General features: G+C 42.6%; 1 protein-coding gene across 1 annotated transcript in view; it reads right to left on the bottom strand.

Annotated features, from left to right (window-relative positions):
- acad11 (acyl-CoA dehydrogenase family, member 11) overlaps positions 1-23,679 on the bottom strand; it is a 140,158-nt gene that overhangs the window by 6,840 nt on the left and 109,639 nt on the right. Inside the window, exons 14-15 of the mRNA XM_043719516.1 lie at positions 1,537-1,653; positions 396-505 (exon numbers count right to left, since the gene is read on the bottom strand). Coding sequence (XP_043575451.1) covers positions 396-505; positions 1,537-1,653 — 227 coding nt within the window. The remainder of the gene's footprint in view (positions 1-395; positions 506-1,536; positions 1,654-23,679) is intronic.

Here is a 23,679-nt window from a genome sequence, read left to right as displayed (position 1 = left end):
GAGAATTCTGGGTGGGGAGAGAGGTGGAGTAGGGAAGTAGGGATAGGTGAACACAGGCAGAGGGTGTGGCCTGGTTGGTGGATGGGAGGAATGAATCTGTGTGGTAGCTGAAAGGAAGGGTCGGTCAGTGGAATGGAAGTGAGGGGAAAGGTGCCGGGGGATGGGAAGGGAAGCTATTTGAAACTGGAGAACTCAATGTTGAGTGCTCCGGTCTGTAGGCTGCCCAGGTTGGAAGATGAGGTGTTGTTCCTCCAATTTGCGGTCTGATTCAGTGTGTTAACAAAATAGCGTAAGCTACCATGACCTTCTATCTGCATATATCGGTGCCGTCCAGGAACTGAACTGCAGCACATGACTTTTGTGATAATTGCTCCAACCTGCTCTGTGATACTCACATATGCGCAAAAGGGAGATCCTCAGAGACTCCACCTGCTCCATAGACCTGAATGGCACAGTCCACCACTTTACAGGCCATCCGTGGAGCAACAACCTTGATCATGGCGATCTGAGGTGAGAGAAAACAGCATGGAGTCAGGCAAACAGGCATAGATTCTTCCAGCAACATAGGAGGATATTTGACCCTCTGTGCCTCTGAGTTCTCCACACAAATCATTCTTCATTCAATATTTTAATAAAATGAATGCAGTTGATAGCTATTAATTGGACTTTCACTCAGTTATAGTAAGGGTCTGTTCCTATGTGCTTGAGTTAGGAGGTGCATGCTTGTAAAATGTCATTCTATTAATAAACATCAGACAGAGATTAGCTCCAAAACAATAACACATCCCTGTTCTTGCCCCAAGCGCTGTAAACATTTCCATTTCAGGTTTTTGTTCAATTCATTGTGGAACATTACAGTTCAATCTGCTTCCACCACCATTTGAGACCATAAAAATTCATCTCGTAAAATATTTGACTTCATCTGGTAAGAGACCAGATAGTTTGTTCTTTTGGCACTATGAACCGAAATGAAAGCTGGGCTGACAGAAAGCTGAAAGAGCAGGAAGGTTTTGCAACTTGAAATTCAAAATGCAGCATACTTTTTGAGCTGTGCAACACAATGGAATGTTTTGAGGTTGTGAGAGGGCAGGCCAGGGAGAAATGTCCAGAGCCTGCAAACAGAATGCCTGACAATTGACACATTTTCATCAGCGGGCTCTTGATTCCAGATGACTTTTTTTTAGCTCAAATTGCACCACTTGTCGTGATGGGATTCGAACCCAGGACCCCAGAACATTACCTGGGTCTCTGGACTAACAGTAAGCGAAAATAACACTAGAGTCAAAATTAGAGTGGTGCTGAAAAAGCACAGCAGGGTCAGGCAGCATCAAAGGAGCAGGAAAATCAACATTTCGGGCAAAAGCCCTTCATCAGGAATGCTCATGCTGTGCTTTTCCAGCACCACTCTAATCTTGACTCTAATCTCCAGCATTGGCAGTACCCATTTTCGTCTGGTTGATAATACCATTAGGCTATTGTCTCCCCAAGTAGATGCTTTGTCTTAGATTTCCCAAGCACAGGGTAGTTTCATTTTACCTCCTTCCTTGCTGCCATGGTCCCCATGGTATCGACTGCATTGGCTGCTTTCAGTGTAAGAAGCCGGGCTTGTTCAATGGCAATGCGACACTCTGCTATCCAATGAGCAATTACTTCCTGCAGACAGAGGAAGTGGAAAATTCCTTAGTGATAAAACTATGTTCAAGCTCTGCTCTAATTACACCCAGCATAATATTCTGCAAGAAATACAGAAAGATGAAACCATTAGTTTAACAGAATCTTAAATCCACAATCTAAAAAAGTTAGACACTGAATCCAAAGATGTGCAAGTTGGGTGGATTGGCCTTGCTAAATTGCCCAAAGTGTTCAGGGATGTAGGTTAGGTGCATTAGTCAGGGGTAAATGTAGAGTAATAGGGTAGGGGAATGGGTCTGGGTGGGTTACTCTTCGGAGGGTCGGTGTGGACTTGTTGGGCCGAAGGGCCTGTTTCCACACTGTAGGGATTCTATTCTATAAACAGAAGCTACATATGCCAACATTGGCAGAGAGGAGCAGTACTTTGGTACAATGCATCATGGCACTTCAGGTGATACCAACTTAGTTTTGCAATCAGATACCTTCTGAAGAGTTTTAGTGACCGGTATTAAGATATGTGGAAGTTTTAAATAAAGTGCTATATTATTGATAGTGCATACCCATTATATGGTTTTTAAATTCCTCCATGGCCTCACCACTCCTGATCCCTGAGAATTCTGCCAACCATACAATCCTCCCTTCTACAGAGAATCTGACCATCTCCTTTAAATTCAAGACCATAATCATCACTGAATTCCCCCTCTGTAAATATTCTGGGGGGGGTTACCATTGACCAGAAACTGAACTGGACTAGTCAGGCGGAATACTGTGACTTCAAGAGCAAGTCAGAGGCTTGAAAACACTACAGCAAATAACCCACCTCCGGACTCCTCAAAGCCTGTCCACCATCTATAATGTGAGTCAGGAGTGTGTATAGAGCCTTGGAGTCACAGAGTCATACAACACAGAAACAGAGCCTTCAGATCAACCAGTCCATGCCAAACATAATCCCAAAATTATCTGCCTGTTCCTGGCCCATATCCCTCCAAACCTTTCCTATTCATCTGCTTGTCTAAATATCCTTTAACTGTTGTAAGTGTGCCTAAATCCACCACTTCCTCAGGAAGTTCACTCCGCGTGCAAACCACCCTCTGTGGAAACAAATTGCCCCTCATATCTGTTTAAAATCACTCTTATCTCACCTTAAAAACATGCCCCCTAGTCTTGAAATCCCCCACCAGAGGGAAAAGACACCTACCATTAACTCTATCTACACTCCTCGTGGTTTTATAAATTTCGATAAGGTCACCTCTCTATCTCCTATGCTCCAGTGAAAAAAGTCGCAGTCTATCCAGCCTTTCTTTATAACTCAAACCTTCCATACCCAGCAACATCCCAGTAACTCCCTCCTGACCCCTTTCCAGCTTAATAATCTCTTTCCTATAACAGGGTGACCAGAACTGGACAAAGTAATCCAGAAGAGGCCTCACCAATGTCCAATACAACCTCAACATGACTTCCCAACTCCTATAACCAAAAGACTGTGCACTGAAGTCAAGTGTGCTAAAAGCCTTTTTAACCACCCTGTTTATATATGATACAAGCTTCACAGAATTATGTACCTGAACCCCTTGGATCTCCCCACTTGCCTGGATGGGGACAGATCCAACAACACTCAAAAAGCTTGACACCATCCAGCAGCCAGTTTGATTGGCACCAGATCCACCTTCAACACTCACTCCTCACAATTACAGCAGTGTGCGCCATCTCCAGGATGTACTGCAGCAACTCACCATGGCTCTTTCAACAGCACCTCAGATACCCACAGCCTCTACCACCTGGAAGCATAAGATCAGCAGATACATGGGAAACCACTAAGAGAAAGTGAGGACTGAAGATGCTAGAGATCAGAGTTGAGAGTGTGGCGCTGGAAAAGCAGAGCTGGTCAGGCAGCATCCGAGGAGCAGGAGAATCAACATTTCGGGCATCTTCCAAGGATGCCTACCTTGAAGTTTCTATTTCCTGATGAAGGGCTTATGCCCGAAACTTCGATTTTCCTGCTCCTCAGATGCTTTTCCAACACAATACTCTCGAGATGGGAAATCATGTTCTACAAGTTCCCCTCCAAGCCACTCGCCAGCCTGACTTGGAAATATATCGCCATTCCTTCCGTGTCACTGGGATCAAAGTGATAACTCTCACTAACAGGCATCCCAAGGACCGGAGTGGTTGAACACCACCTTCTCCAAGGTAAATACGGCTGACCAATAAATGCTGGCCTAGATTAGATGCTGTGAGTAAATATAAGGAAGATCCATCCACTCCTCCCAATGTGGCTTCCTCTGTTTTCTCTATTTCAGGCACTCCGAGCACTATGTTTTTAGTTGCCTCGTCCCTCACTGAATCAGACCTCTCCCATTTAGATATTTCTTAAAACTTTCTTCTTTCAACAAATTCATCTGTCTCAATACTTCCTTACATAGTTCAATAAGGACTTAAGATGTAGCAGAAGTAGGACATTCAGCCCATCAAGTCTGATCTGCTATGCAGTGAGATCACAACTGATCTGATAATCCTGCCTTTTCCCCATAACCCTCAATTCCCTGCCTGATTAAAATCTGTCTATCTCAGCCTTGAACTTACTTAATGACCTCACTAGTGATCCCAGGCTGTGTCATTAAATATATTCAAGGCTGAAATACAGAGCTTTTTTTTTATCAGTAACAGAATCAGGGATTATGGGAAAAAGCCAGGAGGGTTGTGTTGAGGATTATCATAGAGTTATAGAGTCAGACAGCATGGACACAGACACTTCGATCCAACCAGTCCATACCAATCCTATTCCCAAACTAAACTAGTCCCATCTGCCTGTATTAGCCCATATTCCTCCAAGCCTTTCCTATTCATGAACTTATCCAAATGCCCGTTGTATGTTGTAACTGTACCTGTATCTACCACTTTCTCTGGCAATTCATTTCACACATGAGCCACTGCCTGTGTAAAAAAAGTTGTCTCTCATCTCCTTTTTAACTCGTTCTCCTCTTGCCTTAAAAATATGCCCCCTGGTTTAGAACTCCCCCATCCTGGGAAGAAAAGACCCTCGGGGCGGCACGGTGACTCAGCGGTTAGCACCAGGGACCCGGGTTCAATTCCCACCTCAGGCAACTGTCTGTGTGGAGTTTGCACATTCTCCCTGTGTCTGTGTGGGTTTCCTCTGAGTGCTCTGGTTTCCTCCCACAGTCCAAAGATGTGCAGGTTGGGTGAATTGGCCATGCTAAATTGCCCGTAGTATTTGGTGCATTAGTCAGATGTGAATGTAGGGGAATGGGTCTGGGTGGGTTGCTCTTCGGAGGGTCGGTGTGGGCTTGTTGGGCCGAAGGGCCTGTTTCCACACTATAAGTAATCTAATCTAAACTATTCACCATATCCGTGCCCCTCATGATTTTACAAACCTCTACAAGGTCACTCCTCAACCTCCTATGCTCCAGTGAAAAAAACTTTCAGCCTGTCCAGTCTATTTTCATATCTGGAATCCTCTATGCCCAGCAATATCCTGGTAAGTCTTTTCTGAACCCTCTCCAATTTCACAATATCCAGCCATGATCTCATTGAATAGTGGAGCAGACTGAAAGGGCTGAATGGCTTATGTCTAATGGTCTTATGGATTTTATTAGCCTCTGTGAAGTGATGCCAATTACAAAGGACCATCCTTGCACGCAGTGATGATCCGTCAGTGCCTACAGGCCAGGAGGGACGGGTAAACAATAATGAGGCACAGCTGAGTTCCCATCTGTAGCTAATTTGCTTTTTACACAGCATTAAAAGAGAGAAAGGAACACCAACTATTAACCAATTCAACCCACATTATTGTCCTTGTGCCTTGGCACTTCCTGTTTATTATACAGCTGCTGCTTCACCAGCACACACACCTAATACTACAACAGGCAGCTTCAGAGATTCCCCTCCCCACAGCTAACTCCTACTAACCTGGTGAGATGGCTCCAAAATGAAGGTTTTGTTATTTAGGATTTTTGGGAATTGAGGCGTGGGTACCTCCATTCCCAACCCACACTTACCAACCATTGCATCCAGCTGCTAAAAGGCCTCTGATGGGCCTTCCAGGTGTAAAGGTCCTGGGGTGGGACCCTGAGCCTTTGGGTGGGGAGAAAGGGGTCAACCCACACCACAGGACCACCACTGACCACCGTGCCTGCTTTATGTTTCCTGGATTATTTAAGGAACACTTAGAGGAGTCAGCTTAGATTGGAGAACCAGGAAATTCTTGTTCCTGCAACTTAGCGATTGATCAAATACATGTAAATATGAAAGAAACAAGCATTAGTGATAGAATACTGGAAAATGTTCAGAACAAGGCAGAATGACTCAGTGTCACGTCCAAATGAATCAATTTAAAAGCTTCCAGATGTTAACCTGCAGCTCCCACTATACCCACCCTCAGCCCTAAAGAAGGGTTACACCCGAAACATGGACTTTTGCACCTCCTGACTCTGCCTGCCTTGCTGTGTTCCCCCAGCCTCCTGCCTGTCCCTCCTGACTCTGCCTGCCTTGCTGTGTTCCCCCAGCCTCCTGACTCTGCCTGCCTTGCTGTGTTCCCCCAGCCTCCTCAGCCTCCTGACTCTGCCTGCCTTGCTGTGTTCCCCCAGCCTCCTGCCTGTCCCTCCTGACTCTGCCTGCCTTGCTGTGTTCCCCCAGCCTCCTGCCTGTCCATTTTGGATTCCAGCAACTGCAATGTTTTTGTCTCTGACAATGTTCATGCCTCTCTTATTTTCAAATATGTTTAACTTTTGTCTTTTAACTGTAAATAAATCTGAATTACTCTAAAAGCTAGTTTGAAACCAACGTTAAAGCATGAACCAATAGTGTCCTCAAGAGCTTTTCAATTAGTAGCTTCTCACTATTAATGTAACAAAGAGCACAGACACCTGATGCCATTCCAATTTGCAGCACATTCATCATAGCTCCTTGTGTCCACGTAACTCATGAAACTATGTGATGTACAGAGGAACCACGATTATCTGAATATCAATTATCTGAATTTCGGACTATTCAAAGATCTCAAGGTCCGTCAAAAATGTTACATCAAAGAGGTAAGTGTTTTCGATGTACCCATACTGAAGGACATGTGAAAATGTTAGCAAGAACAAAGAAATGCAAGCACCTCAAGCAACAGTGATTGGATATTATTTAGATAAGGGTTAGTTACACAGCCCTTTGCAAAAATAAGCATTTGACTGTATTTCCATCACTTTATCGGGCCGTTCATTAAAAAAAGGCCGAGATAGTAAACGCATGTGCGAGGCGGTGTTTTTGTCTTTCGATCATGAGACTGAGTTCCCGGAAACTGACAAATGCTCTTGTAATCGTAGAAGCTGTTCAGGACCTTGTTTAATGGCTTCCCTTGGTTAAGGTAAAATCAAATATCCAAATAATCAATTATCCGAACGAAATAGTGCCTGCCCACCTCATTCAGATAATCGAGGTTCCTCTGTACTGTTCTTTCTGTTAATCACTTAACACCAGAAACTGTTTACAAGAATGGTTCAGCTCTGAGGGTAGATTGGAGAGATTGGGACTGTTCTTTCTGCAGAGGAGAAGGTTAAGAGGAGTTCTGATGGAAGTTCACAAAATCACGAGGGGGTTTTTCGAATAGATAGGGAGACGCTGTTCCCGCGTGTAAAAGGTACAAGAACAAGAGAGAATCTTAGGAAGGGTCACTCAGACCAAAACATTAACTCTGATTTCTGTCCACAGATGCTGCCAGACCTGCTGAGCTTTTCTAGCAATTCTTGCTTTTGTTTCTGATTTACAGCATCTGCAGCTCTTTCAGTTTTTATTAAGAACGAGTGGATATAGATTTAAAATGCAAAAGAAGCATTGATGAAGTGGGGAAAATCTTTTTCACTCAGTCAGTAATTAGGGTCTGGAATGTACTCCCTGCATGTGTGGTGGAGGCAGGTTCGGTTGAGTTTTTCGGAGGGCATTGAATGATTATTTGAATAAAACTAATGTATGAGGGTATGGGGAACAAGCAGGAGGATAGGGAAGAACAGTGGCCCACTGCTGCCTCATACTACAAGGGTTCAATTCCAGCCTCGAGTGGCTGTCTGTGTGGAGTTTGCAGATTCTCCCTGTGTCTGTGTGGGCTTCCTCCGGGTGCTCCGGTTTCATTCCACAATCCAAAGATATGCAGATTGGCCATGCTAAATTGACCATAGTGTCCAGGGATGTATAGGTGATGTGTATTAGTAAGGACAAATGAGTCTGGGTGGTTTACTCTTGTTGGGCCAAATGGCACTGGGTAATGATGCCAATGATATTGACAAAACAGGCTGTAGCAAGAGCAACTTTATTATAACTACTTAAACCAATCAATCAAGAAATGGCAACAGTTATCTCCAGTTACCAAAACAGTCTCCACTGAGATAATCATTTTATATGTGTCTGGGCTGTCAGCCAAGCACGCACATTATGACTCTAGGACAAGAACATGTTTCATAACAATGGTCTGTGCTTGCTTATGTTACAGGAGGGACCCTAGCTACTCAAGATGAACCAAACTTTAGTAGCTTGACCAACAAACAGGCCATGAGAGGCCTCCTGAATGTCAAGATCCTGTGCGGATACTCACTGTGTGAGAAAGTATTTTCTCACCTCCCATATGCTTCTTTGGCAAAACTCTTTAAATTGTGCCCTCTAGTTTCTGCCTATCCACTCTGCTCATCCCCCTCCTGAGTTTGTCAACTTCTATCAAATAGAGTCATAGAGATGTACATCACAGAAACAGACTCTTTGGTCCAATTTGTCCATGCCGACCAGATATCCCAACCCAATCTAGTCCCACCTGCTAGCACCCACCCATATCCTCCAAACCCTTCCCATTCATATACCTATTCAGATGCCTTTTAAATGTTGCAATTATACAAGCCTCCACCCCTTCCTCTGGCAGCTCATTCCATTCACATACCACCTTCTGCATGAAAAAGTTGCCCTTTAGTCTCTTTTATATTCACCTCCTTCCTATAATGTGGCACCCAAAACTGTACAATACGCTAGCTGAGGTCTAACCAGTGTCCTATATGAGTTCCTCATACCCACTCTGCTCTTGTACATATGCCCTATTAATGAACCCTAGAGTACTGTATATTTTATCAACTAGTCTCTCCGCCTATCCTGCCACCTTAATAACTTCTGCACCATGTACACCCAGCTCTCTCTGTTCCTATACACTCTAGAATACTACATTTCATTTTATCCTGCCTCTCCAAGCCCTTCATACCAAATTATATCCGCCTCTCCAAGCCCTTCATACCAAAGTATATCACGTGACAATTCTCTGCATTGCACTTCATCCGCCACCAACCTGCCAATTTGTTGATGCCTTTTTGAAACTCACAATTCGCCCAATCTACCCACCCTGAGTGAGGGAGAGTCAGCGCTTGCTCACATACACTATCTGAGTTTGGCCATTTATCGAAGAACAGCCATTCAAAAACTTTCATCCATTCCAAACCAGCCATCTGCAAAGAATAAATGCTACAACTCTTGTTGGCAACACTGCTTTCTTCTCTGCTACATGCTGCCAGGGAATATTTCACATAGCTTCCATAAGATTGGCCTTGGAGACAAAATGAAAACCCAATTTCCAGGAAAACAGAACTGTTTTCGGCAGTTCAGTTGAGTTCATTTAGTTTCAAAACTCAGGAAAAATTAGTGGGTCCTCTCAGAGTGTGTCTGCATTCACAAAGGGCACACATGATCGAACTCCCCCTTTTGTAGGGGCTGCCCTTGTTTATGGTAACATGGGGTGGCAGGTGCGTGGGGCAGGGTTGCTAACTAATTCCTGGTCACCCTACCTCTGGTTGTTGCTCCCTATTCCACACAACTGGTGAATATTCCTCTGGCAATTCCATTTTTAAATCCTAATTAAAATAATTATGAAAATAAAAGGCCCAACCGAAAGGGATATCAATTCTTAAGCAAACAATTAACAAACAAAGTAACTATTGATAGCACCTCTATGCCCAAGTGCAACACTTTAAAGGATACTTAACACATTAAATCTTAATATAATTTCTGGGGCTGATGGTACTTCATCAACCGCTGCAGTGCCCATTGGTCACAGAAGGATTTCCAAGTGTACTATGGGTACTGCTTGCTCCCTCTCTGCAGATATGTGAAGGGGGCAGGCTGGCCAGTTAGCCAATCGACTCAACTGCCCACTATTGCACCCTGTCAATGGCCACCTTGACCAGGCCCAGGAGCAGGCTAACAAAGAGATCCTCCAATCTGGCCAAAGATCAGGAGGGTGCGTCTGAAGTTTAAACCTGAGGTGACTACGTGGGAAAGTGGGCTTGAAAGGTGTGTGGAAACGGTGTGCTTTAGAGTACAGCAACAATCAGATAGGACTCATCTTTAGAACTGAGACAACGTCTTTTGATAATTCATATTCATCTGCCTTGGGCAAGCATAGACAGTAGTCCCCTAACAAGCATTAACCCTTTTCTGATGATGAAATTTAAGGAATTACTTTGAATAGTCTCTGTATAATTCCTTATCACTTGGAGGTGAAGGCAAAATTGTTTGCGCAGTAGGGATGATTATCACTGACTATTAGCACGGCTGCTCTTGCTGTTCTTAGTCAGAGACCCCATTTAATATAGACAGTTTCTCACCATACAAACATAAACATCATCTGTTCGTCAAGCTGCAAAATTATACTCATTGTGCTGGAGCATCTGTTAAAATAATTATCATTTTAACAGATGTTGCAAAACGATATATGTCTTTTCTCCCCAAAAATTAGCAGCGTGCAAAGTCTGCTTCCTCATTCTGTATCTTAGGAGAGTCTTGTTGCTGTGGTCTTTACAGCTGTGGGACCATAAATCCCTCAGAAGCCTGCTCGGAAGTTCGGTCACTCAGTCACGACTGATGTTAAAACCTGTCAACAACCAGTAACCAAATCAATCATTTGTTACGAGTTTTAGAAGGCAGCAGATGTGCATCAAGTCGCACATGCATTAATATAACCACATGCCGTCACTTCATGTAAAGCACCTAGTAGCCCCGAGACATGAAACCACATTTCTTTCCTTTATGGGACATTGGCGTCACTGCCAAGGCCAGCATTTTTTGCCCATCCCTAATTATCCTCAAATGATGTGTCATGCCAGACCCATTTCTAGGCTAAGCGCATCACTGTGGGTCTTAAAACGCTCCTCAGAAGTACATTGGTTTACTGTGTCTTTAAGAAGACGATTGTCAACTTGGGGAAGCACCAAAATGGATACACCTACTCCATCCTTCATTATAGAAGCATATAGGAGCAGGAGTAGGCCGTTCAGCCTACTTCGAGTCTGCTCCACCATTCAATATGATCAGTCCCCTGTTCCTGCTTTCTCTCCATACCTTTTCATCCCCTTAATCCTAACAACTACATCTAATTCCTTCTAGAAATCATTCAATATTTTAGCCTCAATTCTCTGTGTCAGAGAATTCCACAAGCTTACCACTGTTGAAGAAATTTCTCCTCAGCTCAGTCCTACCTCATATCCCTAGACTATGTCCTCTGGTTCTGAACTCCCTGGTCATTGGGAACATCCTGTCTATGTCTACCCTGTCTAGTCCTGTTAGAATTCTTTAGATATCCATGAGATTCCTGCTCAATGCTCTAAATGTCAATGAAAACCATCCCAACTGATCCAGAATCTCTTCAATAATCAGTCTTGCCACCCCATGAATCAGTCTGGACTTTATCATTGATTAACGTTTACTGTTTTCTACAAGTGAATGTATTCTTCAATAGCTAAACTCTCCCAGGAGACTCTTGTTCACCTTTATAACTCTTAAAGCCTGAGACAAGGGCCCTTATTCACAAAAGAATTGATAGAAAATATAAGAACCATTGAGAACCATTGTCAACATAAAACTCAAGGCCATCACTCCAGGAATAAAAGCCTCAAAATCTGGATATAGGTTTGCTCGCTGAGCTGGAAGGTTCATTTTCAGACGTTTTGTCACCATACTAGGTAACATCTTCAGTGAGCCTCCGGATGAAGCTTCATCCGAAGGCCCACTGAAGATGTTACCTAATATGCTGACGAAACGTCGGAAATGAACCTTTCAGCTCAGCGAGCAAACCTACATCCAGAACCTCAATCTGAGCTACAAATCTTCTCAAAACTCGCTAAGCCTTATAATGGTGGAATGAGCAAAAAGGGCTGTGACGGAGTTGAGCTTTGCTGTAACGCAGTTGCTCCTGATGTTCTGACTGAAAAGACGTCAAGAGTGGGGAGTTGATGAGGCTAGAATTAGATGGACACAGATAACTTGAAGAGCTGAAGAAGATTACTGAGCTAGTTAGAAATGAGGCCATGGAATGGTGTGGAAACAAAGATAAGTGTGTCACTGGACAAAATTGGTGTTTCCAGAATTTAGCCTTTCTAACCGCTACTCTGCAATGTCGATGCAGTATTACGTAAGATCAGCAAACAAAATATTAACACAGTGAGCATAGCGGATAAGGAGAGAGACACATTTCTCTGCAGGATCATTCATGGTGACACCAAATACTTTGTATCGTCTGTTATAGCATGAGCTTTCTTCCAATAATTTATTCTCATACTCAACAAAAACGTTAAACCATCACATGAACCAAAATTTGATTTTCTTTGAGCAGTACAGTACATGAGATAGCATGCACTAAGGCAAAGAATGGATTAATATAGAATATGTTTTGCAAAATATTACAGATCAAGCCAAACAGGAATCTTGCAGATCCCTTAGAATCACTTATAAACATTGCTCAGACTAGAAATCACTAAACAAATGTGTTACACTGAGTAAAATCATACATTGACGAAAGAATAAAGTACAAGACAAGCCCACAATGAAATACAATTAAATTGTGCTCTATCGATGACCTTGGCTTGGGTGCACGGCAAATCATCTCAAAGTGGGAAATGGTAGCATTGTGATACTACCACTGGAGTAATTCTCCAGGCAGCCAGTGGGGACTATAGCTCAAATGCCACCACAACAAGTGCAAAGTCTGTTAACTGAAAAATAAATAGAAACATAGTAGATAGTGAAAAGGACAGCTATAGACTCCAGAGAAACAGAGATGGGCTGACACACAGCAGATGACACTTAATGTACAGAAGTGTGAAGGAATGCATTTTGAAAGGAAGAATAAGGAGAGGCGATGTAAACTAACTGGTCAATTCCATAGCAGCAAGTAATTTGGAACGGTAACCTTTATTGAAAGAGGGTGGATTAAAAAAGGAGGACATTCTGACATCTTCATTGGATTTCTGCAGCAGTACTGTCTTTTCCCAAACCCAGGAGCCATGAATTGAACTAAGATAGGTTTTGTGTTAACTTTTTAATTTCATTTTTTAACGATGCCTTCTGTTATTACTGTGGCTGCCATAGTATGGTGTCTTAAACACCATACTGTATTTAAAAAAAATACAAGTGACAATAAAATACTATTCTATTCTTGAAAAACTGTACAGATCATTGGCGAAACTGCATGAGGAGTAGTACGTAGCTCTGTACTCCTCAGTAAAGGAAGGGTGTAGTTGCTTTGGATACAGAGAGGGGTTCACTTGGCTGATTGCTGGGATTAAGAGACAATCTAAGCAGGAAAGGTTGAGCAACTTGAATCTACATTCATTGAGGCTTAGGTGAATGACAGGAGACATTATTGAAACAATTAAGGTTCTGAGAGACCCTGATAAGGTACATTCTGAGAAAATGTGAGGAATAGAGTCATAGTCATAGAGATGTACAGCACGGAAACAGACCCTTCAGTCCAACCTGTCCATGCCAACCAGATATCCCAACCCAATCTACTCCCACCTGACAGCACCTGGACCATGTCCCTCCAAACCCTTCCTATTCATATACCCATCCAAATGCCTCTTAAATGTTGCAATTGTACCAGCCTCCATCACATCCTCTGCCAGCTCATTCCATACACGTACCACCCTCTGTGTGAAAAAGGTGCCCCTTAGGTCCCTTTTATATCTTTCCCCTCTCACCTTAAATCTATGCCCTCTAGTTCTGGACTCCCTGACCCCAGGGAAAAGACTTTGCCTATTTATCCTATCCATGCCCCTCATAATTTTGTAAACCTCTATAAGGTCACCCCTCAGCCTCCGACATTCCAGGGAAAACAGCCCCAGCCTGTTCAGCCTCTCACTATAGCTCAATTCCTCCAACCCTGACAACATCCTTGTAAATCTTTTCTGAACCCTTTCAAGTTTCACAACATCTTTCCGATAGGAAGGAGACCAGAATTGCACGCAATATTCCAACAGTGGCCTAACCAATGTCCTGTACAGCCGCAACATGACCTCCCAACTCCTGTACTCAATACTCTGACCAATAAAGGAAAGCATACCAAACGCCTTCTTCACTATCCTATCTACCTGCAACTCCACTTTCAAGGAGCTATGAACCTGCACCCCAAGGCCTCTTTGTTCAGCAACACTCCCTAGGGCCTTACCATTACGTGTATAAGTCCTGTTAAGATTTGCTTTCCCAAAATGCAGCACCTCGCATTTATCTGATTCTAGAATTAGGTGTCAACACTAAAGATAAGGCATCACCCAATTAAAATGGAAATGAGGAGGAATTTCTTCTCTCAAAGGGTCATTAGTCTTTGGAATTCTCTCCCACAAAGAGAAGAGACTGGGTCATTGAATGTAGTCAAGATTGAGGTGTGATTTGGAGGAGTTGGTGTTGGACTGGGGTGGACAAAGTTAAAAATCACACAACACCAGGTTCTAGTCCAACAGGTTGATGTAGACAGATTTTTGATTGACAAGGGAGTCGAGGCTTGGAGGTGGGGGGGAATGGTTGGGGAAGCAGGTGAGGATACGTACTGAAGCCACAACTGGGGAGGCAATGGCCTCGTGTTATTACCACCAGACTAACTAATCCTCCATCCCAACCCCCATTCACCCATTGTACTCTATGCTACTTTCTCCCCAGGCCCCCACCCCACCCCCATAGATCTCTCCACCCTGGAGGCTTCCTGCCTCTATTTTTGATGAAGGGCTTTTGCCTGAAACGTCGATTTTCCTGCTCCTCAGATGCTGCCTGACCTGCTGTGCTTTTCCAGCACCACTCTGATCTAGTTAATTCCGAAACTCAGCGAATGCTCTGGAGAACATGAGCTCAAATCCCACCACAGTAGATAGTAGAATTTGAATTCAATAAAGAATCTGGAATTAAGTCTTGAATGATGACCATGAAACTAGTGTTGGTTGTTGGGAAAACCAATCCTAATGTCCTTTAAGAAAGGAACTCTGCCAACCTCAACTGGTCTGGCCTACATGTGACTCCAGATCCATAGCAATATGGTTGGCATATTAACTGCCCTCTGGGCAATTAGGGATGGGCAATAAATACTGGCCTAGTCAGTGATGCCCACATTCCATGAGTGAATTTTTAAAAATTGGATCAGTTGTGATCAAAATGAATGGAGACTTAGTTTTAATGGGCTCAATGGTTTCCTCCTACCCCTATTTCTTATGACTTTATGAACAGACAGGCCACACTATAGGATGGACCTTGGAGGGTAAAGCAAGAGAAGATCAACTAGAATATATCAGGAACTAGGGACTTACTTGTGGAGGGCCCAGAGACACTAGGAATAATTTGCTTTTTACCAGAGAAGGTTCATGGTTGATTTGATCGAGGTACCAACGTCATGAAAGGCTGTGATCAAGTTAATATAAGTCAAACCAGTTTCCCTTAGCAGCAGAGAAAACAGGTTACAGACTTAAGACAAATGATTGAAGAACCAAAGAGGATATAAGCAGAATATTTTTAACATAGCAAGTCGATATGACCTGGATGATCATTATTGTACCTGAAATGGTTGCAGAAACAGGCTGAGTTAGATCTGAAAGGTGAATTGGATAAATACTTGCAAAGGAAACATTCACATGGTTAGCAGGAGAGTGCGGCAGTGGGACTAAGCGGAGAGCTCATTCAAAGAGCTAGCACAGGAAAGATGGCCTGAATGATTAACAAAGTCAGAAGCCAAACCAACACGAGTTTCGCACATGATAGAAAGCCACAGAGAATTAGAAAAAATGTTACGGGCTATGAGCTAGCTTACATGTCTCTGTTTCCTTCCACGTTCAAACTGGGACAATGAAGCTAATTAAGTCACAGTTAAGCAAGAAATATCCCATTTCAATTTACTCCTCACAGTGGCAGCTTAGAGACACAAATTACTTCAGATGTAAACAATTTCTACCAACATAGAAGGTGATTTGCTGCAATTAGATTTGGATCAGCCTGAGAAAACAGTGCTAATTGTACCTCAAAGTAGTAACCTCACACAGATCTAGCAACAGCAACAAGTGTCATGACCTGCAGATGTGGGAATATCTAATGGACTGCAGCAATTCAAGATGGTAACACTCTCAAGTTCATCGAGGGATGGAAAACAAATGCAGGCCCAGCCAGCGAGACACACATCCCATGACTGAATTAAAAAAAAGATCAGTTAGGAAATATTGCATCTTTCAAAATACTCTTTCTGATTATATTCTGGAGAGAATTGCTGCTATTTGTTCAGCTAATACACAATACACATCAAATGTAGCTGATTGTAGACAAACATATGGGTCCGCTAATACAAGTAACAAAGAAACTTTGGAAATGATGACTATATTGGGGGGAGAGGTCTGAATTGAACACCTAACCTCGCATCTCCCCCATCTATTATTGGTGATCATGGCCATGCTTTGTTATATGGAGAACAGAATTGGACTTATTTTATTAATCAGCCTGTTCAGTGATGTTATTACCCACCTTAGGAGCAGGTGAGATGTGAACCTATGCTGGTTTGGTTGAGAGGCAGGGACACTACCACTGTACCACAAGAGGGTCACCATTGGTCTTGGCTGGAAGGGAGAAGGCTTTAGCTAGTACAGGGATTGAACCAAAGATCTTGGAGTTATTTGTTCCACACTCTAGCGATCTGAGTGAACTGACCAGTGGGCAAATAACAGTTTGATCATTCTTGTTTCAATAACATACACTGTCTTAACAGACCGAATTTTCAAAGGCCATGTATCTTTTGAAGAGGTTTTCTGTGTTCTTGGTGTGAGAGAGGCACTAAATGTGAACCATTGTCTTTTGAGAACTTTATATTTAAAAGGCATCTGGACGAGTCTATGAATAGGAACGGTTTAAAGAGATCCAGGCCAGATGCTTGGCAAATGGGACGAGGTTAATTTAGGATATAGACAAGTTGGACCAAAGAGTCAGTTTCCATGCTGTTCAACTCTGAGGCACAAGTTGAAGGAGTTACATAAAATATCAGAAGCACCAAGTCAGGATGGAACATAGAGCCTTAGGAAATTATTGACCTTAATTACCTTTAATCAGGAACAATTGGAATAAATCACAGAATCATTTGTGTGTAGGAGGAGGCCATTCAGCCCATCAAGTCTGGACCAACTCTCCAAATTAGCAATTCACCTTGTGCCAGGCACTGACTTTCTCCCTGTACCTTCACACGGTTTTCCTTTTCTGATAACAGTATGCCCCACTTTTGAATGTTTCATTTGAATCTATCTCCAACACACTTTGAGGTAATGCATTTCAGACCCAAACCATTCGCTGTAGAAAAAACTTTTCATCCTGACATTTTTGCTTCTTTCACCAACTACATTAAATCTGTGCCCTCCCATTCTCAGCCCTTCCATGAATGAGAACAGTTCCTCACTATCTTCACTATCTGTCCTTTCCTCTCCTACAGGAAGCAATATGTACACAGCAAGCTCTCCCACACAGGAATATAGTATGACTTGATAATCCACGAGGGATTGTTGATTGAGGTATAAAGATAAAGATTAAATGGGGAAATTTTCCCACTTATGGGAAAAAATGGATGAAATTATGTCTAAATGATTTCCAAATGACGCAAAACAAGTTACAAACCTATGACCTTCACTACTACCTGCAAGTTCCCATACACCGCCCGACTATCAGGTCACCAATTCTTCAGTGTCAGTACAGCTTTCCCACCAGTGCTGTGCGTATCCCTACACCACATGGACTGTAGCAGTTCACCACCTCCTTCTGAACCTCTCCGACAAAGCTCACAGCCCATGAGTTAATATAAGAATGAAAATAATTGAGATCTGTTTCATATGACATAGGTACTTGGCAGGAGAAGGGTCACCCTTCAGAAACACTGAGGGGAAAATGTGAAGGTAGGATGGAAGAATTGTGTTCAGCGTGGTCCAAAGTGTAAATTTCTTATTCAATCACCCAATATTTATTAGTGTTCACTGGAAGAAAAGAGACTTCCACCCGGCTTTTCAACTAGCCAGCAATATTCACATCCCATCAACAAAGAAAATAAAGACATATGTACAACAGTTCTGAGGAAGAGAGTAACTAATAATGAATATGCACATTCTGGAAGTTCCAATTAATTTTTTTTAGAAATGTTTGTAAATGTATCTAAGCTGAGGGAAGGGATGGAAGATTTTCTTTCCAAGTTGTTTTTGGTTCTTTGAACTGATTTCAGTGAATTGTGTTTCCTTCTGTAAGTGGTCACATCTGTGAGTCGACTTGTTTGCTGCCTGACCTATAAATGTTATTATTATTCATCTTCTGGAAGGACATGGGTGTGGAGTGGAAATCCTGTGGAAATCCAGAGATGGATTGTCCAACTGTTAGGGCAGGAAGGATTATCTCCAATCTCTGCATCCACAAGGTCTCCTCTTAGTTGCGAGGAAGTGAAAATTTCTCTGCAGTAGCCGTATTACTGCTGATCCAGAGAATTGCGACTATCGCTCATTAATATCCTTTGAAGGGCGCAGACATGTTCTGCCCAAGGTTTTTGATTTTTTTTCAAATTTCACCTTGTACATAAAGATGAATGGTAGACGGAAGCCTGGTTTTATCCTTTTGTTTGCTCATTCACAGGATATAGGCATTGCTGACTAGACCCATATTTATTGCCTAGCCCTACTTGCCCTTGAGAAAATGCTGAGTTACCATCTTGAATTGCTGCAGTCCATGGGGTTGGGGGCAGGGTGGTAGATAGCATGCAGAGTGCAGTTCATGAGGGAGCTGTAGGATTCTGACCCAGCGACAGTGAAGGAACGGTGAAACATTTCCAAGTCAGGATGTTGAGTGGCTTGGAGGAGAGGTTGCAGATGTTGGTGTTCTCATGAGTCTGCTGCCCTTTGTCTTTCTAAGGGGTAGAGGTTTGGAACGTACTGTCTAAGGATCTTTGATCAATTTCTGTGGTGCATCTTGTAGATAGTTCACACTGCTGCTATTGAGCATTGGTGGAGGAGGGAGTGGATGCTTGTGAATGTGGTGCTAATCAAGAGGGAGCTGCTTTGAACTGGATGGTGTCGAGCTTCTTGAGTCTTGTTGGAGCTGCACTCATCCAGGCAAATGGGGAGTATTCCATCAAACTGTGCCTTGCAGATGGTGGAGAGGCTCTGTGGGAGTCAGGAGGTAGTTACTTGCTGCAGTATCCCTAGCCTTGTTGGTTACACATTTTCACGCTAAAGAATGTTTAATTTGGCCTTCTTGACTTTCAGGGAAACCCACAGACTTTTACAATAAATATACTAATTCTGAAGTGGTGTCATTTAAATATTGCAGCCATAAAAGAGGCTATTTATCCCACTGAGTTCTTACTAGCCACCTGTAGATGAGTACGCAATATACATATAGAGTCCTGAGTGGTCCTTACAGGATGAATGTCAAAGGAATTGTCTTCTTATACAAGATGATAGAACTAGATGGCCCTGTTTAAAAATCAGGAGTTACCTCGACATGATGAGGCTTTTTTTTTCTCTCAGAAGTTGGAGAGTCTTTGTAGCTTTTTTTTCTGAAAAGGTTGTGGTAGTAGAGTCATTGACTACTCTTAAGTCAGAGTTAGACTGACTTTCATTAAGCAAGGGGGCAAAAAGTTATCGGGGCAGGTGGAATTATGGATCCGAGGTAACAATCAGATCAGGCATCATAGTATTGAATGGTGAAGCAGCTATGAAGGGCCGAATGGCCTACTCCAGCTCCTGGTTCGGATGATTGCATGGCCATAATGTAGTCAATGCTATTCCCCACTCTCTCCCAGGATCCTAACACCACGAGACGTAGAGCAGAAGTAGGCCACTCAGCCATTCATAAGATCATGGCTGATCTGATAATCCTTACCCCACTTTACTGCCCATAACCCTTGATTCCCTTACTGATTAAAACTCAGTCTATCTCAGCCCTGCGTACTCTTAATGATCCAGCATCTACAGCCATCCATGGTAAAGAGGTTCACTAACCTCAGAGAAGAATTTCCATTTCATTTCTGTCTTAAATGTGTTCTTCCCTTATTCAGAGATGATGCCCTAGATTCTTCCTCAAGGTGGAACTCTCCACATCTACTCTACCAAGGTTATTAAATATTTTATACGTTTCAGTAAGATCTCTTCTAAAATCCATTGAGAGCAGGCCCAACCTACTCAACCTCACCTCGTAAGGAAATCCCTCCAGATCAGGGATTAGCCTCGTGGACCCTCAGTGAACTGCTATCAGGGATAGAATGTCTTTCCTTAAGTAAGGGATCAAACTAGCCACTATCCTCCAAGTATGGTCTAATTTGTGTCAAGATTAGAGTGGTGCTGGAAAAGCACAGCACGTCAGGCAGCATCCGAGAAGCAGGAAAATCAACATTTCGGGCAGGAGCCCTTCATCAGGAATGAGGCTGAAAGCCTTGGGCGTGGAGAGATAAATGGGAGGGGATGAGGTTGGGGAGAAGGTAGTTGAGATTGCAATAGGTGGATGGAGGAAGGGGTAAAGGTGATAGGTCAGAGAGAAAGGTGGAGCAGATAGGTGGGTCATGAGGACAGTGCTGAGCTGGAAGGTTGGAACTGGGGTACGGTGGAGGGAGGGGAAATGAGGAAACTGGTGAAGTCCACATTGATGCCGTGGGGTTGAAACACTTGTGCCTTGTGTAATCTCAGCAAGACTTCCCTACTTTTACACTCCACTCCGTTTGAAATAAACGTTAATGCTCCATTGCATTCCCTAATATCCGCTGAACCTTCGATGCTAGCTTTTTGTGATGTACGTACAAGGATCCCCACAAATCCCTCCATCTTTCTGCAGTCTTTCTCCATTCCAAATAATATTCAGCTCTCCCACCCTTCCTGCCAAAGTACACAACTTCACTCTTTCCCACATTATATTCCTTTGATCAGATTGTTTACCCCCTCATATAGGCTCTCTACATATCCCTCTGTAGACTGTTTCATCCTCACCACTCTTTATTTTTGTGTCATCGCAAACATGGCTATACTTCACTCTCCTCCCTCATCCAAGTGATTAATGTATATCGTAAACAACTGTGGCCATAGAACTGATCTCTGCTAGCTACATGCTGCCATCCTGAAAATGCCCCCTTTATCCCAATTCTCCATCTTCAAACCTCAATCCACACTGACATACTGTCTTCAAAACCATGGGCTCTTACTAAATAACTTATGTGTGGTACCTATCAAACATCTTTTGAAAATCCAAATATATTATAGCTACTGCTTCCTCTTTATCTATCCAGAATGCTACCTCTAATCAATTTGTCAGGCATGATTTCATGAAGCCAGGCTTGATTATATTATGTATTTTTAAATGCTCTGCTATTCACCCTGATATTTTCCCACTGACAGATGTTGAACTAACTCGCCTATAGTTACCTAGTTTCTTTCCTGTTTCCCTCCACCTTTTCAATAAGTGTGGCACATTAGCAGTTTTTTAAAAATTTAGGACTTTTCAAGGATCTAAGCTTTCTTGGAAAATTACTACCTGTGGATCCATTATCTCTGTAGTTACTTCCTCTAATATGATAGGATACATCCCATCAGGTCCAGGGGATGTTTTGGTCTTTAACCCCATTAAAGTTTCTCTTGCAATTTTTTTCCAGTTATTGTATTTCTTTCCTGCAATATCCACACCCAATAAGTGCATATGCACACATGCACACTCTTAGCCTGAGATTATTTAGTAATTTTAGGATGCTATTAGTATCTTCTGCGCTGAAAACTGATGAAAAAATATTTATTCAACTCCTCTGTCATTTTTTGCTTCACCATTATTATTTCCCATCCTTATTCTCTCGCAGGGCTATGTGACTTAGGCCTCTCTCTTCCTTTTTGTGTATTTAAATAAGCTTTTATCATTCTTTTCTATTTGATTTTCAAGTTTACCCTCAAAGCTTATTTTCTCCATTTTGAATTTTTTGTTGGTCATTTTTTGCCAGTTTTTAAAGCTTTCCCTAACCTTTGGTTTAATATTAATATTTCTAACACTGAATGCCATTTCTTTTATTTCAATATATTGTTCACTTCCTTGGTTAGCCCATGGTTCCTCCCCTTATTTACTGGAATATATCTTGTTGTGAATGTGATGATACTATAGTTTTAAAAGTGTATTTTGTCCTTTTTCTTAATGAAGAAAAGTTGAGACAGAGATGCTGAGTGGTCTGCTCAAAGCCAATAAAGTCAACAGCTTGTGAGGCCTTGAGTTTTTTTTAAGTTGGAACAATAGAAGCAGCCTGAATGGGTGGGGTCAAGCTCCCTCAGAACCAGGATTTTTAGCTTTAACTTTCTGGGGTCTTGAAGCTGGATGTGGAAGCTCTTATTTGCCTCTCTGTTACAGCTAAAAGCTGGGGTACTCTTCCTGCTGCTAGAATTGCATGTTAGACAATCTATTTTACTGAATTTGCCTTTGCAAAGGGTGTGCTCATGGGATGTTACTGTATTGAAAGGGTTGAGTAGTTTATTATTTTGTTAAGTATTTCAAGAGAGTTAGAATTAAGGCAATTAATTTATTTTATTTTTTAATTTGTCTGCATTTTAACTTTAGTGAATAAATAAAGTGTGCTTTGCTTCAAGCCTGATAGTTTAACCAATCAAATTGCATCTGGAATGCAATGTCTGGCACTTGCCTTTAAAATAAGAAAAGGTTAGACTCCAGGCCATCGCCTTGACACGTTTTGAGAGTGTTTGATCTGGTCCATAACATGAACTATTTTCTTAAAACTCCGCCATTGTTCATCATCTGTATTTTCAGCTAAATATCTTTCCCTGTCTGCTCCAACAATCAATCATGGCTGATAAGTTTCTCAACCCCACTATTCTCCCTTCTCCCTGTAGCCCTTGATCCCCCTCACTAATCAAGAACCGATCTGTCTCTGTCTTAATTATACTCAGTGACTTGACCTCCACAGCCCTCTGTGGCAATGAGCTCCACAGATTCACCACCCTTCAGCTGAAGCAATTCCTCCACATCTCAGTTCTAAAGGGTCTTCCCTTAGACTCTCCTACTGGTACAACATCTCCTCCACATCCAGTGTATTCAGGCCTCTCAGTTTTCTGTAAGTTTCAATCAGATCTCTCTTCATCCTTCAACATTGAGTACAGACCCTGAATCCTCAACTGCTCCTCATATGACAAGCTCTTCATCCCCGGGATCATTCTTGTAAACCTCCTCTGGACCCCTTCCAAAGCCAGCACATCCTTCCTTAGATACGGGACCCAAAACTACTCACAATATTCCAAATGCGGTTTGACCAGAGCCTGATACAGCCTCAGTGGTACATTTCTGCTCCTGTATTCTGGCCCTCTTCAAGTGAATGCTAACATTATATTTGCCTTCCTACCTGCCAACTGAACCTGCATGTTATCTTTAAGAGAATCCTTAACTATGATGCCAAGTCCCTTTGTGCTTCAGGTTTCCAAAGACTTTCCCCAATTAGAGAATAATCTACACCTCTATTCTTCCCATTAAAGTGTTTAACCTCACACTTTTCCCCACATTGTATTCCATCTGCAACCTCTTTACCCACTCTCCTAGCCTGTCCAAGACCTTCTGCAGCCTCCCCTCTTCCTCAACACTACCTGTCCCTCCAAATATCTTTGTGTCAACTGCAAACCTAGCAACAATTCCCTCAATTCCTTCATCCACATTGTTAATGTATTTTAAAAAACTGACAGAACTGTGGATGCTAGAAATCAGGCACAGAAACAGAAATTGCTGAAAAAA

Source organism: Chiloscyllium plagiosum, chromosome 29, assembly GCF_004010195.1.
Source record: "Chiloscyllium plagiosum isolate BGI_BamShark_2017 chromosome 29, ASM401019v2, whole genome shotgun sequence".
Classification (NCBI taxonomy): Eukaryota; Metazoa; Chordata; class Chondrichthyes; order Orectolobiformes; family Hemiscylliidae; genus Chiloscyllium; species Chiloscyllium plagiosum.
Note: the sequence above shows the minus strand (reverse complement) of the source record. Positions and strands in the feature narration are given on the sequence as shown.